The sequence below is a fragment of the Poecilia reticulata genome, linkage group LG6, assembly GCF_000633615.1.
Source record: "Poecilia reticulata strain Guanapo linkage group LG6, Guppy_female_1.0+MT, whole genome shotgun sequence".
Taxonomy (NCBI): Eukaryota; Metazoa; Chordata; class Actinopteri; order Cyprinodontiformes; family Poeciliidae; genus Poecilia; species Poecilia reticulata.
In genome coordinates this window covers 26,347,671-26,365,745 of record NC_024336.1, presented here as the reverse complement: position 1 = coordinate 26,365,745, position 18,075 = coordinate 26,347,671, and the positions used below count along the sequence as shown (strand labels likewise).

The window sequence follows — 18,075 nt, the reverse complement described above, 5'->3', positions numbered from 1 at the left end:
ACAACCACAACTACAACTGAAACACCAACTACAACTATTATGTCCACTGAAACACCAACTACAACAACTACAACCACTACAACTACTACAACATCAACTGAAACATCAACTACCCCCTCTACTCCGTCAACTGAAACACCAACTCCAACAACAACTGAAACATTGACATCTCCCTACATCGGCTGTCCTGACTGGGATAAAATGGTATGAGTTTTTACTTTTTTTCCTATACTTTTTGGTTTCATTAATTACTTTGTAACGTTGTCAAAGTCCAGTTTCTGCATTTCATGTTTGGAAAGTTCTATTATTTATCTTCTGTTCTCTATTTTAGCCAAATGAGACGTTTCATTTTTGCAACTGTACCATGGCCAAATGTATTGGAAACAACATAGTTCAGATAGTTCCCTATGAATGCCCGCCCAGACAGAACATAACTTGTACTAATGGCAAAAAACCTGTTCTTATGTATGATGATTATCACTGCTGCCAACATTATGTCTGTGACTGTGAGTACATTGATTAAAAGCAATATGAAATGTACACCAATAAGCCATAACATTATGACCACTAAACAAAAAAAGCAAGTTACAAAAAGCATATGCCAAAGAGTTATAATATGTAATAGCAAATATGGCAGTTCTAGGCTCAACATTGTGAGTTGTTCTCTGTCTTTTCCATGTTTAAAGGACATTTTGTTGACAATTGATAAACACTTAAATTTATGAAGGGGTCATAATGTTGTGACTAATCAATATATGTTGTTACATATGTCCAATTTGAAATTAAAGGTCGAAATTTCATGTAATTACAGGTGAATGTGAAGGATGGGGAGATCCTCATTATATTACATTTGATGGCAAATACTACAGTTACCAAGGAAACTGCAGTTATCAGTTGATGAAAGAAATCACACCAGCGTATCACTTGGAGGTTCAAATAGACAATGTCAATTGTGATCCCACTGAAGATGTTTCCTGCCCTCGATCTTTGACTGTCATCTATAGAACAGAAATTATTAAACTTATAAATCATAATCTCAATGGACCCCCAGATTTGGAGGTAAAACAAGGGAGCACTTCAATTTATTTATGTATTTCATTATTTATTTTATTCAAGAAATACATTATTCCATGTTATATGAAAGGCTATGCAATAATATCTTCATAAAGATCATTGTTGCTACTCTGGAAATCTATATTCACATTCATAAATTCGCAAGTAGATTTTCTATTAGAAGGAAATGTTCATTTTAATCTCTTAGTGTTATTAATCTATTTCTTTCCAGGCACTTAAAGAAGGAGTAAGTCTAAGTCTACCTTACTATTATCAAGGTGTCAAGGTGGTGAGCACTAAACTTAACCTAATTCTAGAGATCCCTTATCTTAGGGTGATCATTAAGTTTGGAAGAACTGGATTTAATATCCTCCTTCCATATGAGAAGTTTGGAAGAAACACACAGGGTCATTGTGGTAAGAATAGCCTTACAAAAAGCCACATTTCTACCTACACTTTGTGGGGTGGAAGTAGACTTAAAGATGTGTATTTTTTGTGTGTATGTGCGTGCGTGTGTGTTTGTGTAGGAACCTGCACTAATAATCAGACTGATGACTGTGTGTTGCCAAGTGGTGAGCACGTTAGTTGTGATAAAATGGCAAACCATTGGCTTCTATTGCCATCAGACAGTAAAAAGCCTGGCTGCAAGACCCCAGAACCCCCAAAAACCCCACAATCAACAGAACCACCATGCCAGTCTCACCCCATCTGTGACCTACTTAAGAGCAGGTACTGTAGACAATCTCTCGTGGTCAGACTTGAGGTGATTAAAAAATATGTATATTGAAATAGTCATGCAGCTTTAATAATTAATAATATTGTTATCCTCTACCACAGTGTCTTTGCAGAATGTCATCCACTGGTCTCTCAATCCAACTTCTACAAAGGCTGTCTTTTTGACAACTGTCATGTGTCCAACAAAGCAGTGCTGTGCAATAGTTTGGAAACTTATGCTGCTGCCTGTGCAGAGTTTGGAGTTTGTATTCACTGGAGGAATCATACTAAACTATGTGGTACAATATTTTTGCTTATTTCTTCATAACCTTTACAAACATATATAAACACATTTACCTTTAAATACATTTCTACCTCTATGTTCTGTCATCTATATTGGAGAAACTAATTGATGTTTTTCTTTATCAATAGCTAGCAATTGTGATTCAAACAAAGTTTATAAGCCTTGTGGTCCTGTAGAACAGCCAACTTGTGAGAAAAAGTAAGTTTTTGACAATCATTTATCATTAGGTTCAATACACAGCTGAGCATCTTAGATTGCACATATAGTAAACAGGGGAAGTACAAAACAAAGTACTGTACAAAAAATGGAGCAATCAGAGAAACTGTGCTAGGAATCCTGTTATTTAAAAACTGGCCTCAAAAACATATATTTCTAAACAAAATACTATCTTTAATTCCAGGAAGATTGGTTTTGGCTTTGGTTATGTCTCATTCCATTGTCTTTGCTAAAATCACGTCAGTTCATTTCATTGGCTTTGCTAAAATCAAGCTGTGGATAGCTTCAGAAATGAATTTGGACAACAAGAAAAAGGGACTTAAATACGTCCAGATGCTCCAAAATGTCATTATCATTTTAATCAAATTTATATTTATTTGTATTTTGTAAACCTTGTGCTGACTGCTCATCAGAAAGGATTTTATTAAAATAGAGGGTTTCTACCAATGAAATTTATTCTGATTGTCTCCTATCAAATAAAAGATGGTTTGATGTTTTTATCTTGATGAGGGGTTGAAGGGACAAAGTTTGTCTAAAAATACTTAACTGTTTTCCTCTTACTTCTTGTGTCATCAGCTTTCATTGATGTCTTAATTTTGATTTTATGTTATTTTATATTTGTACTTTACTGGTTATGTAGTTATGTGTTTTTAAAGCTTCTCTAAAATGTGTGACTTGTGTCTTGTTGTGGATGGCTCTGACCCTGGTATTGTGCAGGAGCAACATAGATAACAGATAATGCCTCGAGAGGAATGATAGTTTTTATTGAGATTTGAATATTGCAGATCCAACGACCCCAGCATGAATTTTACTACTGAGGGCTGCTTTTGTCCTGATGGAATGAAACTATTTAGCAGGGAATCTGATATATGCGTTAAAAGTTGTGGTGAGTATTTATTTAAATCATACAGTATTGACAGTAAAAACCTACAGTACTAAGATTACATTTTATTCTTTGGATTCAAATTTGATTCATTGAGGCATGTTTGCCATCTTTGATCCTTATTTGGGTCTTTTTTCACCCTGATGTTGTGCTGCACTTTTCATCCTGTTCTTTAAAAAAAAAAGAATTTATTTCTGCATTTTAAAAAAACTTACACAAGCATAACAGCCAGAGCCATCTTTACCCACTTTACAAGCACAAACAATCTTTACATAGTTAAAATTAACAAATGGGGAGGATGGAGTTTAAAATATATTTCTACTATTGTTCTTTCAACAGGATGTCTTGATCCCGATAAGACGCCCCGTGAGGTAAGCCAAACAAGATTTTCATAAAAAGTTCTTAATTATATTGTTATCTGTGACATTAAGAATGTTCTTTTCCATGCTTTCAGTTCAACGAGACATTTGAATACCAATGTCAAAACTGTATCTGTGATGAGGCCACCAAAGCTGTGATCTGCCAACCTAAGGCATGCCCAATTCAACCTGCAACACTATGCAAGGGCCCAGGAAATGTTCTTGTCAATATAACTGACCCATCAAATCCCTGCTGCATTATTCACGATTGTCGTAAGCCATTAACATTAATTACGCTCTATTACTGGTAATTCTTGAACTCTGTAATAAATTGGTGGTTTCTTCTTCATCTTGAAAGAATGTCAGAAAAATGCTTGCCCAATCAGCTGTCCAGTTGGATTCGAGTATGTACAACCAAATTCCACCAAAGGTGAATGCTGTGGAAATTGTGTACAGACACACTGTGTGATCACTATTAATGGTACTAACAAGCTCTTGAAGGTAAACTGGATTATCACTTTTGGCCGTTTCTGTTCATTCTGTTTTTGTTTATAAGATCTCTGTGCTTAATGTCTTTGTATGCTAATGTTTGTATTTGTGTGCTTGTTTTTTCAGCCAAAAGATACGTGGTCACCAACTGAAAATAACTGTGAGCATTACAAATGTGTTAAAAATGGCCAAATTCTCACAGTCATCAGCTTCCGCATTGTTTGCCCACCATTCCAAGAGAGCAACTGTAAAAATGTATGTGGCAGTTTGATTGAATTAATTCTGTTCAATGACTCATGAACAAGATCTAAAACTTTTTTTTTGTTGTGAATTTTTCTGTCCAGGACACAATTCAAACTTTAGCTGATGGCTGCTGTAAAACCTGTGAGTATTATTTTGAGAATACAGTTCTTCTTTTTAAGTTGAAAGTATTTAAATCTAAACAGCCACTTTTATTTAAACTCACTTTTCAAAAGGTGTGACGAAGCCCTGCAAACTAAAGACCATGAAAACTGTTATCAAACACAATGGCTGTAAATCTGAGGTGGATATGCCGTACTGTGAAGGATCATGCAACACATTCTTCAAGTAAGGACAACATTGCTTGTAGTTTTCCTTTTGTTTTTTCATCCTTGTTGTAGGATTTATGTATAGTAATATCTTCCTCTGTTTCGTTCAGATACTCTGAAGCAGCAAATGCCATGGAAAATTCCTGTTCCTGCTGTAAGGAGGCCCGTGCTAGCAATCGTACTGTTGACCTAGCATGCGATGGTGGTGGAACAGCACCTTTCACCTATATGCATGTTGAGGAGTGTGGCTGTAGTCACACCGAGTGCACCGCACCTGCTGAACAAGGTGTTCGCAGAAAGCGAAGCTTCAGACTGCTGTGATAAAATCATCTTTCCTCGTATTAACAGATGTGGGATACAGATGTTTTTAACAGTACCGTTTCAATAATCACTAAATCTCTCACAAAGTAATCGACTTTGTAGAGTTCATTTATCCACTGTGATTAAAAAGATGCAAAGCAGTTCCTGTCTTCTGAGTTTTATTGTCTTGTTTGTGCCAGTTTATTCTGCCAAAGAGCTAACAAAATTACAACCAGTTTTTACTTTAAATTCTTGTACAACATTTAATGCTTAATCTAAAACTAAAATCCCTCTGTTATAAATTTCTTCAAATTTATTTCACTCCATTGATGTTCAGTAACTGGACTTGCAAAATTCCAAAGTTGTTGGCAGTCTTTGCTTAGCAGCAGAAAAGCCATAGGCTTGAATCTCAATCTTGGGTCTTTCTGTCTTGATCTGAGTGGTTAAATCATAGCATTTGAGTTAATTGGAATCACACCATTGAATTTATTATAAGGCAACACCATAGTCACAATGCTTCAAACTTTTAAGATCCTGGAAAATGAAAAAGAAATCATGCCAGATTTCAGGAAGAGAATTGAAGACGTTGGGGACAATTTTCAAATGCCAGAAAGTTCAAGTTCAAATTGTTCCATGTAAGCACAGACAATGTAGAAAAGCCCAGCCATAAAGGCAGGCCAGGAAGGAGACAGGTTCTTTGTCCGCAAATTGAATATGTTGTGGTAGGAAATGTATGCATCAACCCCAGAACAAAAGACTTGAAGGAGATGCTGGCTGATTGTAGAAAAAGTAAGAAAAATGAGAAATTCTAAACTGTCACTTTTAGCTACCAATCAGACATGAATTTTTACTCAGCCAGTACTTTGATTCTTGCAAGAATGAGAATAGAGGGCAAACATGGTGAAACTTGCGACCTTTAGAAAACCAGGTCATTTACAAGGTACAGGATTGATAGCATTATGTTGTGGGGATGTTTTGTTGCAGGAAACAATTGATACTATTAACAAAATAGATCTTATAATGATGAAAGAACATTATGCAGATATATTTGGGCAACATCTAAAGACATCAATGAGAAGTCAGATTTTTGAGCTGCGTAAGTTTGCTGCTAAGGTTAAACACAGTAAGACTGTCATTTCAAACTTCTTAAAATATTGTGAGGATTATGAAGCAAAAAACTTGAGTAGTATACCCCAAAATATGTGACCGGCCCTGAGCCAATTTTCTGTCCATCAGGAGACTGGGCGATTGTTGTCACAAATTAAGCTTGTCACTGGTGCCAATTCCAGTCTCATAACTATGTGACATCTGCAAGAAAAGGCATCTTGGGAGACATCTTCAGTTACATGTAATTGCCCATTCGGAGTTTGTACGAGAACATCAAACATGGGACAATGTCTTTAGTTGCATTGATTACTGCAACAGTCCCTTCACAGGCATGCCTAAAAAAATCTATCAGACAGCTACATCTAATCCACAAAACTGCTGCTTGGGTTCTTACTAAAACCAGGAAGATAGAGCACATCACCCCAGTTCTAAAATCCTAGTAGTTCAGAGAATTTACTTTAAAATACAGTTATTAGTTTATAAATCACCAAGAGATTTGACACCAAAATACATTAAAGATCTCCTGTTGTTGTATCAACTTTTCAGACCACTCAGGTTTTTTGGTTCTGGTCTGTTCTGCATAACTAGAACCAGAACCAAACATGGAGAAGCAGCATTCGGCTTCTTTGCACCACAAATCTGGAACGTCCAGAACAACCAAAACACTGAGTTCCTTTAAATCAAGGCTAAAAATTCACCTGTGTAGAGTTACTGTTGAACCTTAATAAATAGTTCAACATTTATTAAGGTTCAACACTTAACACTGACTAACACTGACCAACACTGACCAACACTGACGTTGGTCAGTGTTCCACCACCAAATACATCAATTACGTACGATGGCACTCACCATAATGTAATGTTTATTACTTGTTTTCAATTGTCGACTGTATGTTGTTTTTATGACTTTTTGTTTTTGTATTTTTATGATGTAAAGCACTTTGAACTGGTTTGTTGCTGAAATGTGCTATACAAAAAAACTTGACTGATTGACTGATTGAAAGGCGGAAGAAATTTTTACTCTCTGAGAAAAAAATTATCTTGACAGCCCTGATGGCTTTCAGCGTTACTGGCATGACAGGGAAACCCCACCTTTACACAGCAAAGGGGAGGGGCGTCATCATGATCTTTTTCCTTCAGAGGAACAATAGAGCTTCAGGTTATGCAGAGGCATAACCTAATTATTTATATATATATAGATATATAAAAATAATATTAGCAGAGTACTCCAATCACTGTTGCTGTGATTATGACCCATAAGAGAAGGGCTGNTATATATATATATATATATAAAACCAGGATGGCTTTCCTGAAAAACCACCCTGGAAACAATTCAGTTTAATTCTTTTATATATATACATTTACTTGTGGGGATTTACTAAACATAACACTAGGGAAACAAGTTTAAGGGCGAAGACAGACTTGAGCAAATGTTTGATCAGTGCATGGTACACTAAAGTATAGATTAATCTTATAAAAACAATGTTTTCTAAGGATTGTTGCAATGGCGCCACAACCCTCAAGTCCAAATACTTTGGTTCGTCACTAAGTGTGTAATCCTAAAATACTATTGTTACTCTAACTGTACACCCAATTTTTGTGTCATTGTCTAATGACCAAAACATTTCCCAAAGCTTCAGCTGATAATGCTACTCTAAATAAACAAAGATGGAAAGCTATTAGTAACTCTAATACCTTTTCTTGGGAGTGATATTCATGGAAACCAAAGTCACAAACGTTGACACCCACAATATTGTTAACCCCTCCTAAATTGTAAACACCACAGGAATATATAACATAATGCATCTGAAGTGCACTAGTTGGCTCAAGTATCCAACACAGGACAGGGACGACTGAGGAACCATGAGAGGAGTCAGGCGCCTTCTAGAATGGGCGCTACCATGGCTCATTCTAAGCCTTGGACTATCTGCAGTCTCCTCTGGTACGTAAATTAATAAGAACTTATGAGAGCTCTATACCTGCCAGTGGCTACATAAAACCTTATTCTCATTTTAATTTGCAATTTTTGTCTAACTGAAAAAATGTCTTTCTTCTTTTTATAGTAGAATTTCAAAAAGTGGGAAAAATGGCAGTGATTAAAGGTGAAGATTTAAATAAACAATATATTTGATTCTTTCTCCAGATAAATCTATTTGTGTACCTTGAATTTCTCTATAATGAAAATACTGTCCTAAAAAAAACAGAAGCGAGAGGTTCCCACATCAACCAGTTCTGCAGTACATGGGGGAACTTTCTTTACAAGACTTTTGATGGGGATTTCTTCCACCTTCCCTCCACCTGTAACTACATCTTTACATCCCAGTGTAAGGGCAGCTATGAGAGTTTCAATATTCAGCTCCAGCGACAGGAAGTGGATGGGGAAATCTCCATCTCCAGAATTCTGATGAAACTGGAAGGGATTGTGGTGGAGTTTGCCAACACTTCCGTTACGGTCATGAATGAACCGTGAGTTTATTGGGGGAGAGGGGGGTTATGTTTTTTCTTCTAAGATACTAGTTAATCTGAAGATTATACTTATGATTCATGTTTTATGTACAGACTGTAATTGCTTATTCTTCTTTTCCAGTGTCTCCATGCCATTCAGTCAGGGTGGCATTTCAATTGAGGAAACCATGTCCTATATTAAAGTCGAGGCTAAGTTGGGTCTGACATTAATGTGGAATCAAAAGGACTCCCTCTGGGTAAGTTTTGTATGCTTTGTTAAACAATTTTTTATTTAGTTCAACTTATATACTGCTTACAAGAAATTGTTTTGCAAGATGTTTTGATATTTTATGGGGTGACTGTGGCTGTGTGGGTAGAGTAGTCGTCTTGAAGGTTGTAGGTTCGATTCCAGCTTCCTCCTGCCTCATGTCAATGTGTCCTTGGGCAAGGCAATTTAACCCCAAATTGCCTACCAATCTGCGTATCGGTGTATAAATGTGTGAGCGTTTGTGAGTGCGAATTCTAGTGTAAAGCACTTTGAGTGGTCAAAATCATTGGAAAAGGTGAAATATAAGTTCAGTCCATTTGCAAGACTGGTTGGTTGAGTTCATACTCAGTTGTGTATAATCCAAATTATTTCAAACTGACCCAGTAAATTTTAATGCAATCCAATTATACAGCCACATCTAGAGTTTTTTGGCACATCTAGAGTGAAAGGTAGCTGTGACACTTTAGCGTTTTCCTTAGTGACGTGTAAATAATCATACATTATCTGGACATAAGGCAAAACTCATTATTCATTGACTGACAAAATAGAAAATATATGGCCCTCATCACAAGTCTATAAAATAATGTTAAATCCCATCTTTGAATAAAAAAAATAAAAAAACTAAAGTACTCTAAAATACATTTCTGTAGCTTTGCATGAAATCCACATTTTACTGAAATATTCATAATCAATCATTAAAATTTTCTTTACCAGTTAGAATGCCTTTGTTATAAAGTTTATATGTTTGTAAGATTATGTAAATATCTTCTGATCAGTGGTCATCAAGAAAGATTTAGAAGCATTTTTAATTAAAATGAAATGTGTTTGAAAAGGAAAAGTTATTTGATAGTTAAGCAAACTACTTTTGAATGACAGCATATTAAACAAGTGTCAGAGAATGTTTGTACTGCTGTTTTGTAAATGTTTGCCCTTTGGTGTTCATCCAACTGTGAGCGCTGAGTACTAAAAGATAGGCAGTTACAGCAAAGCTCGAGCCATGTATAAACAGACGGACCAAGATTCCATCTGAAAATCTGAATTTGACTTAGATCTCAATTTCATATGCATTTAAGGTGGAGATGGATGCCAAATTTAAGAATCAGACCTGCGGCCTGTGTGGTGACTTCAATGAACTCAAGCTTTATGATGAGTTTGTCCAGTCAGGTATGTTCTTAATGCATACGCTTCACACACGAATGGACACACATGTATCAAAGTTGACAATCTTGTTTTTCTTCTCAACACAGCGGCTTCCATAAGTCCTGAAGAATATGCGTTGAGCTGGAAAGTTGATAGTCCCACTGAAACTTGTAAAGTAGTTTCTTACCAGGCTAATGCGAATTGTTCAGATGGGGTAATTTCAAAAATTTGACATTTTGAAGCTGTTTTAGATTGATAATTTCATTCAATTAATGCGTATGACAAACTTAAACTTACAGCAAAAACTCTGCAAGAAGTTGCTGTCAGGACCTGAATTTAAAAGCTGTCGCAAACTAATTGACTCCGGGTCCTTCATGGAAGCTTGTGTGAAAGACTACTGTTACTGCAACAGCAACAGCAGTGCATGCTTGTGTTCGACTGTGTCTGAGTACGCCCGGCAGTGCGCCCATGCAGGTGGACAGCCAAAGCAGTGGAAGACAAAACAACTGTGTGGTAAGAGATGAAAAAGTTTTGAACTGTATATTTGTACTACAGCTACATTAGAGTCATTGCAACACATATTGCAATACCTATTTTTTATGTTCTGAGTAGAAAAAACATGCCCTTTCAACATGGAGTATAAGGAGTGTGGCAGTCCCTGCATTGACACCTGCAAATACCGGCAGAAAAGTCAGCTGTGTGATGAGCACTGTATCGACGGATGTTTCTGTCCTTCTGGTTAGTTTCACAGTTAATATTGATTTGTAATCCAGCTGTTCAATATTTTATAGATACACATTTGTCGTGTTATTTATGTTCCATAGTTAGATTGTCAAGTTAAGCCTTTTATAAATGTGCACTCTTAGCAATACCTAAGCCTTAACAGTTGTATTTATTTTGTTAAGTACACAATAGTACTGTAGTGTTCTTTAAAAGAGCTCTTACATGTTCTCATCCCTAGCATGCTACCTTATTGAAGCAGTAGTTGGCAAACTTTTAGATTAGAAAGATAAGTAAAAGCACAGAGTAGTAAAACTATTTTGAGTGTTGAAATATGAAATAGGTCAGAACCTTTGATTGAAGCAGCTCCCTGCTTGTACAAGTTATTACAATGGGTCATTGTACAATCTATTACAAAAAACTATTCATAACGTCTTTAACATTAACACTGTCACACTAACATTATAGGATATTTGGATGAGTCTTTTGATTCGAAGAGAATCAAAAAACAATGTAAATGTTTAAAATTTTAAAGTTTAAACCGTAACCCTTGAAACCATTTAAAACAATTGTGCATCTGTTAGTGTCAAAACCCAACACTCCCACATATGTAACACTTACAGAATTTGATCTGGATTATATTAGTGTTATAACATTGACAATAATAATTAACAACTAATGCTTGTCTCCTCTAAGGTACAATCTTTGATGATATCTCAGAAAGTGGATGTGTTCCTGTTGAGGAGTGCCCATGTTTCCACAAAGGCGAGACATACAATACTGGGGAATCAATCATGATGGCATGTCAAAACTGGTAAATTAAATAAATGAATGAATGAATGAAAAAATAAATAAAAACAAATTACAGTATACTTCAATATCCGTTTCTGAAATGGGAAATCCAGTGAATTGCCAACAAAATGTGTCTTTTTACAGCACCTGTTCAAAGGGTGAGTGGAGCTGCGTAGATGCAAACTGTCCTGCTGTCTGTTCCATCAGAGGAGGCTCTCACTTCTCCACCTATGATGATAAGACATACAATTTCCATGGAAAATGTTCCTATGTTTTGTCCAAGGTAAAGAAATATTAATAAAACACATGAAATAAATAGAAAATAAATGTTTGGGTTTTTTAAGCTGAATTATATTAAATTCCAATCAGATAATTATTTGATATCTGAATGTATTGTTCACCTTGTGGCTTTAGATTGAAGACAATGCTTTTACTGTGCTTGGTGATTTCAACAAATGTGAAAGGTCTGATAAATCAACTTGCCTGTCTGCCATCACTCTGCTGTATCAAAATCACACGGTAAAATATTTGTCACACATGGATGAGACTATATATTTAGATGTCTGCGTTTATGTAAAATTTACTGCCTTGTGATAGTAACTTGTGTTTTCCCAAAGGTAATTGAAGTTAAAGACAGAAATGAAGTCTTGTATAACCAACGGGTCTTTGAACTTCCTTTTTTCTTGGGTGAGTAGATGTTTTTTAGTGTGCCTTTTTCAGTGAAAATGTAACAAACTGCATTTGCTCGAAGTTTAATGAAATATTTGAGATTTTATACGTTTCTTTCCATTTGCAGGTGACATTAAAATCTTCCGTCCCTCTACATTCTTTACCATCATCCACACAAACTTTGGACTTGATCTCGAGATTCAGGTCGTACCAATCATGCAGCTCTACATCAGAGCTGATGTCTCCCTGAAGAGTAAAGTTATGGGTATGTCTATTCTTTAGGAGTTTCAAGATTGTGTGTTTGTGTTTTTAATTGGGCCTCAAGTTTAAGAGTTATAATTTTGTAGGTCTTTGTGGAGATTTCAATGATAACTCACAAGATGACTTCAAAACTACAAGTGGACTTCCTGAAAGCACACCAGTGGCATTTGCCAACACATGGCGGGCCAAACCAAATTGTCCAGATGTTGAAAATGACCTTACAGATCCCTGCACTTTAAGCATTGACAAGAGTAAGTCATTGACACAGTTATCCATATGTCACCCATAGTGCTCCAACAATTAACTTATTCTTTTTTCTTTTGTAGACAAATATGCAAAAACCTGGTGCTCCCGCCTGTCAGACACAAATGGGATTTTTTCACAATGCCATTCTAAAATAGACCCACAAGAGTACTTAGCTGTAAGCATGTAGCGCTTTCTGTGCATATCTAATTTCAATTTTTTTCGTTTTGCACTTCATTTCCCATACTTTGTAATTTTTAATCTAATGTCATGTCATTTGCCTTCACAGACTTGCATTTATGACACTTGTGCCTGTGAAAACAGCGAGGACTGCATGTGTGCCGCCTTGTCCTCATATGTCCACGCATGTGTTGCTGAAGGTGTATTCCTGAAAGGCTGGAGAAAAGATGTTTGCGGTATGTCTAAGATAAACAAAATAGATAGAAATGTGCAGCCTAATTAAAGCAATAACGCACCAAATATTCATTTACTTTTTCAACAGACAAATACATGACATGCCCTTCGACACTTGTGTACAATTACAAAATGACGCACTGCGGTCGAACTTGCCGCTCTCTGAGTCAGTCGGACGCGACTTGCAAGGTTGAGGTTACCCCAGTTGATGGCTGTGGTTGTGCTAAAGGATCTTTTCTAAATGAGGAAGGAGTTTGTGTATCAGCTTCAGAGTGCTCCTGTCAGGCAGGAAACACAGTGGTACAGCCTGGGGAGACGGCCAATGTCCAAGGACGAACATGGTAAGGACTACTAGGTGTCAGCAAGGGGCATACTAACATGTCATACTCAAAAGACAAGATAAAATGTAGGTAATATTTTGTAGAAATATAATACTGCTTATTTTTGGTGCTTCAGAAATTAAGTAAAGGTTTTCAAATTGCGTAATGTTTTTAGGAATATATAATTGGTGTGGAATATTCAAGTCCAGGTCTTACCTTTATTTTTCAAGTGGTCTAAATGCTGAGAAATAATTGAAATCCTCTCTTTTTGTGCTGTCACATGAAGAACAAAATTTACATACCCAGAGCAACTGCGTAGTATTTTGAAATACCTATCTTGTCATTTTAATATTGACTGCACCAACAGACTATACCTGTTTGCTCTACTTAAAGCAAATTACTCCTATATTTTGAACCATTATTTATGTATGTGCTTTGAAGTATAAAAAAATACTTTTTGTAGGGAAATGGGATAAAAATAAATTTTAAGGACAAAACATTTTTTGTGTTTTGAATCAATACCAATTTAAAGACTTTGCAATTACACTCTTTTAATTTTGTTTAACATATATTTTTTTCTGTCTTGCTATTCAGCACCTGCCACGCTGGAAAATTTATTTGTAAAGGAGAGCCAGTAGCTAAGTGTAAGCATAAAGTGCTTCAGTAAAGACAAGTTTAAACAACAGAATGCTTTAGATTGCAGTTTCTTTTAACGCTGTATCACTCTCATCAGCATGCACCAGTCCCATGGTTTTCTTCGATTGCTCAAAAGCAAAGCCAAAGGAAAAGGGGTCGGAGTGCCAGAATAGCTGCAACACAGTGGACTCCGAATGTGTAAGACTGAGATGCTGGCAGTTTAATGCTTCTAAATATAGAGTACTTATACATTTAAGCAACTAAATAAACTGTAAACAAATTAACCATATTGCGCAGGTGAGTTCACAGTGCGTCTCAGGGTGTGTGTGTCCCAATGGCCTGCTGTCAGATGGGAACGGAGGCTGTGTAGAAGAGGAAGACTGTCCTTGCCCCCATGATGGAAAATACTATAACTCAGGAGAAAAAATCCAAGCGGACTGTAATACATGGTGAGATTTCATTTGCACATTTAACAAGTACCAGATTTCTACACATTTCACATCATTCTGTCTCTTTTGACTATTAACTTCATATATTGATTAAAATCCTAGCACATGCAAAAACAGGAAATGGGAATGCACAGAAAATGACTGTGGTGCAACCTGCACCATATATGGAGAGGGGCATTATATTACTTTTGATAAAAAGAAATTTGCCTTTAAGGGGGATTGTGGCTACATCTTCTCTCAGGTATCGTTTGTTGTGTTTTTGTTGTTGTTGTTGTTCTTGTGTCAAGGTAAGTTTTGTTAAACTGACTTTGAATTGTTGCAGGATTATTGTGGAGACGATGTGAATGGCACCTTCAGAGTCCGGACTGAAAACATCCCATGTTTTGATAGTGAAAGCATTTGCTCCACCAGTATTAAACTCTACTTGGGGGTATGTAAATTTGGAGAAACACTGCATTGCTTTCACAAAATACTAAGTTTTCTTGGCTGGTGATCAGTGCTTAAATGCAAGAAAAAAATTTGATGATACTAAACTATAAAAACTATTATTTTTTTAAGTTGTAAAAAGTAATGGTTTAAACCAGGAGTTCTCAAAATGTAGGAAAGCTAGCCTCCCATCATAGAGCAAATCGACAACTATGATTTAACCAACATTGCGGTTACTACACATTTGTTCCATCTGATGTGACCTCTGTTCTTTAAACTCAAGTAAAAAATAACAAATAAAAACACTGTGACCATGAAGCATCTCCATGAATACCTTAAATCATACTTCCTTCTTTTTATATATACATTTTAAATAACATTTTACTATTTAAAAAATTATTGTATATTTTTATTGTATTTTTAAATAAAAAACTAATATTTTAAAAAATATACATTTTTAAATATTAAGGAGACAAGATTCTGTCTCCTTATTTTGTATCTGTTATCTATAATTTCGTTTCCTGTACAGGTTTGGTGAAGTTGGCAAAATGTTTGGAGTTAATTTTTTCTTGTAAAATTTTTCCCCACATGTTGAGCCACACCTGGAGAGGTTGTCATGATTTTTTGTTTTAACAATTTTTAGTTTATAAAGAAAATAACTTTCCTTAACATTTTTAGATATAACTGGAGCGCCTCAAGCTGTCCAGCTAAAGTTTTAAGCATCTGATTGAGTGTGAATGTTTCATTTGGTGTTTATTTGCTTTATTTATCGTTTTAGAGGAAAGAAATTGTACTGTCAGATGAAAGTGTCAAAGTTATCAGTCAAAGCAAGGGGATTGACATACCTTTTAAAGTCCACACTATGGGTATATATGTCGTCATTGAGGCAAATAATGGTCTTCTTCTCATCTGGAATAAGAAAACAACAATCATGATCAAACTCAGCTCCGCATTCAAGGTGAGTGAGGAGGACATCTAGAGTTTCCTGAATAAATATTTGAGAGCTTTCAATTCAGAAACGAGCATGCTTTTATTTGATGGCAGGGCAAAGTCTGTGGCCTGTGTGGAAATTATGATGGGGCTATCAAGAATGATTTCACTACCAGAAGTAACGAAATAGTAGTTAATCCAACAGAGTTTGGAAACAGCTGGAAACTGTCTCCCTCCTGCTCAGATGTAAACACCACACTGAGCCCGTGTGCTCTGTACTCTCAAAGACGTGCATGGGCAGAAAAACACTGCAGCATTATCAAAAGTGAAGTGTTTTCTGCCTGCCATGACAAGGTGAGAAAAACTAAGGATATGAAACGCTAATGATAGTGTAAATAAAGAGATGATCTTGCATAACCAACTAGAGAACAATACTTTTCATTTTTTACCTGCATTTACAATTACGTTTTTCTAAAAAGGTGGAGCCAGAACAGTACTATGAGGCTTGTGTGGCAGATACGTGTGCCTGCAACACGGGAGGAGATTGTGAGTGTTTCTGCTCAGCTGTAGGAGCATATGCAGAAGCATGTAATGAAGCTGGAGCCTGTGTGAAGTGGAGAACCCCCACCATCTGCCGTAAGTTTGGATTGGGTTTCTGAAAAGGCAGAAAAGAAATGATCCGTGTTGGTGCTTGGGAACTCTGATGGCTGATGGGTAGTTTGTCATGTTTGAAAATAAAAAATAAAACACAGTACAGATAACAAGATTGCTTTTTGCTGGGTGTATGAACTTAAAAATATAGGCTCTTACTATTTATTTTCTGGAAAAAAAATTACAATGTCTTGTATCTTGAACAAATACTTTCAACTTACTTGTGTTCTGTTTTATCAGCTCTATTCTGTGACTACTACAACCCTGATGGAGAGTGTGAGTGGCACTATGCTCCATGTGGAAAGTCATGCATGAAGACATGTAGGAATCCTTCAGGGAAATGCTACAATAAACTTCCACCACTGGAAGGTAAGAGTGATATGAAAGAAAAACATTTAAAATCTTTAATTATATTAGACTGGTGACAATGATATTCGATGTCAGATTTGTAAATACTCTTCAGGTAAATCCCATTAAACTATCACAGTTAAAATTGGGGATGCTTACTGAAATCATTAGGGCCTTTTACAAACTTCCACTGCAAGCCCCTTTCATATTTTGCTGCCTGTCAAAATGTACTAAGTGCTTCAAACAGAAGCAAATCTTTGTTTCTTCATCTATATCCTCACACTATGTTAGTGCTTCAGCAGATCACCTCGCCATGCAGAACACATGAAGATTATCTGAAATCTGAAAAAAAGGCTAAAGAAATTACTAAACCTTTTGTGTGCTTTCCAAAATGAATTTACTTTTTAAGGATGTTATCCATCATGCCTGCGGGAGCAGCCTTTTTTTGATGAAGCTAGCATGAAGTGTGTGTCTGAGAAAGAGTGCGGCTGCTATGATGAAGATGAAAACCATTACAAGGAAGGAGAGTCAATGTCTGCAAATTGTCACAAGTGGTAGGATCCTCTCAAATATATAAAATTTTAGTAAGGGAACAAGATTCATAAACAATATGTACCTAAAACATGAAAATAAACTTATTTCCTTTTCTCACAGTTCTTGCTCTTCAACACAGCTGACATGTATTTATGATTTGAATGGTAAGGCAAAAATACGTGCATATGATATGCAAACCAAGAGCTAGATTTTTGTCACTGTCAGAAAAATTGTTGAAGACAAATTGTCATGTGCCATGTCATTATTTTGTAGCGTGCACCTGTGTATACATGAATAAAACCTACAAATATGGCGATACAGTCTATGAAACACATGATGGAGATGGAACCTGCATCTCGGGTGTTTGTGGACCAAATGGAACCATTATAGTAAAAATGGCACCATGCATATATACATCAACAACAACACCTTTTACATTTACCACAACTGGTAAGATAAGACACATATAAAAGCTGTGTGAGGATTAATTTTAGTGTTTTGAATTAACTTTAATTTATCTTTGTTCTCATGTTTCTTCACAGCAAGTACTACAAAGCAGCCTGTAACTACAACTGCACCTATCCCAACACTCACAACCCAAGCAGTAACATCAATTCTGACTTATTCAACTCCAAGATTTTCCACAAGATCTAAAACGACAACTGTGCCTTTGTCCACTTTACATCCATCTTCATCAACTTCTACAGTCACTGAAAGTCCCAAAACTGAAATAGTATCAACCACAACACCTTACATAGAAACACCTACCCCAAGAAGAGAGACTGAAACATCCACAGTCACAACAGCTCAAACTGAAAGTACTACCACCACACCC

At 36.1% G+C, this 18,075-nt stretch overlaps 3 protein-coding genes across 6 annotated transcripts in view; 2 read left to right on the top strand and 1 right to left on the bottom strand.

Moving 5' to 3' along the window:
* Positions 1 to 18,075, bottom strand: part of saal1 (serum amyloid A-like 1) — a 128,036-nt gene that overhangs the window by 90,862 nt on the left and 19,099 nt on the right. Inside the window, exons 2-5 of one of the 4 annotated variants that reach the window (XM_017305408.1) lie at positions 16,157 to 16,362; positions 15,623 to 15,686; positions 14,188 to 14,309; positions 11,507 to 11,587 (exon numbers count right to left, since the gene is read on the bottom strand). The gene's annotated coding sequence lies outside the window, so the exon portion shown is untranslated. The remainder of the gene's footprint in view (positions 1 to 11,506; positions 11,588 to 14,187; positions 14,310 to 15,622; positions 15,687 to 16,156; positions 16,363 to 18,075) is intronic. The other 3 variants (XM_017305409.1, XM_017305407.1, XM_008412078.2) reach the window with 3 other exon arrangements.
* Positions 55 to 5,042, top strand: LOC103466487 (intestinal mucin-like protein). The gene is made up of 15 exons (XM_008412082.1): positions 55 to 204; positions 332 to 506; positions 812 to 1,059; positions 1,286 to 1,469; positions 1,581 to 1,782; positions 1,891 to 2,066; positions 2,200 to 2,269; positions 3,073 to 3,173; positions 3,510 to 3,541; positions 3,625 to 3,802; positions 3,888 to 4,030; positions 4,145 to 4,273; positions 4,363 to 4,402; positions 4,495 to 4,606; positions 4,698 to 5,042. Exons 1-15 carry the CDS (start codon positions 202 to 204, stop codon positions 4,906 to 4,908), a joined length of 2,004 nt encoding a protein of 667 aa, XP_008410304.1. The 5' UTR covers positions 55 to 201; the 3' UTR covers positions 4,909 to 5,042.
* On the top strand, positions 7,838 to 18,075 carry LOC103466485 (mucin-5B-like; the record flags this gene model as incomplete). The annotated part of the gene is made up of 30 exons (XM_017305176.1): positions 7,838 to 7,936; positions 8,058 to 8,096; positions 8,199 to 8,460; positions 8,582 to 8,696; positions 9,781 to 9,871; positions 9,955 to 10,061; positions 10,147 to 10,360; positions 10,460 to 10,585; positions 11,264 to 11,381; positions 11,504 to 11,642; positions 11,774 to 11,878; positions 11,977 to 12,046; positions 12,156 to 12,293; positions 12,376 to 12,540; positions 12,616 to 12,710; positions 12,822 to 12,948; positions 13,035 to 13,287; positions 13,861 to 13,910; positions 14,000 to 14,100; positions 14,200 to 14,351; positions 14,454 to 14,592; positions 14,674 to 14,781; positions 15,556 to 15,735; positions 15,822 to 16,061; positions 16,187 to 16,343; positions 16,599 to 16,727; positions 17,116 to 17,260; positions 17,361 to 17,404; positions 17,514 to 17,690; positions 17,783 to 18,075. Coding segments are annotated over exons 1-30 (4,158 nt in total), but the record flags the coding sequence as incomplete, so codon positions are not given.

Excerpts from the sequence above, each read along its gene's own strand:
- LOC103466487 (XM_008412082.1), top strand. Across the intron at positions 3,803-3,887 it reads CTGCATTATTCACGATTGTC|AATGTCAGAAAAATGCTTGC; the intron begins GTAAGCCATTAA and ends TCATCTTGAAAG. Across the intron at positions 4,031-4,144 it reads GTACTAACAAGCTCTTGAAG|CCAAAAGATACGTGGTCACC; the intron begins GTAAACTGGATT and ends TTGTTTTTTCAG.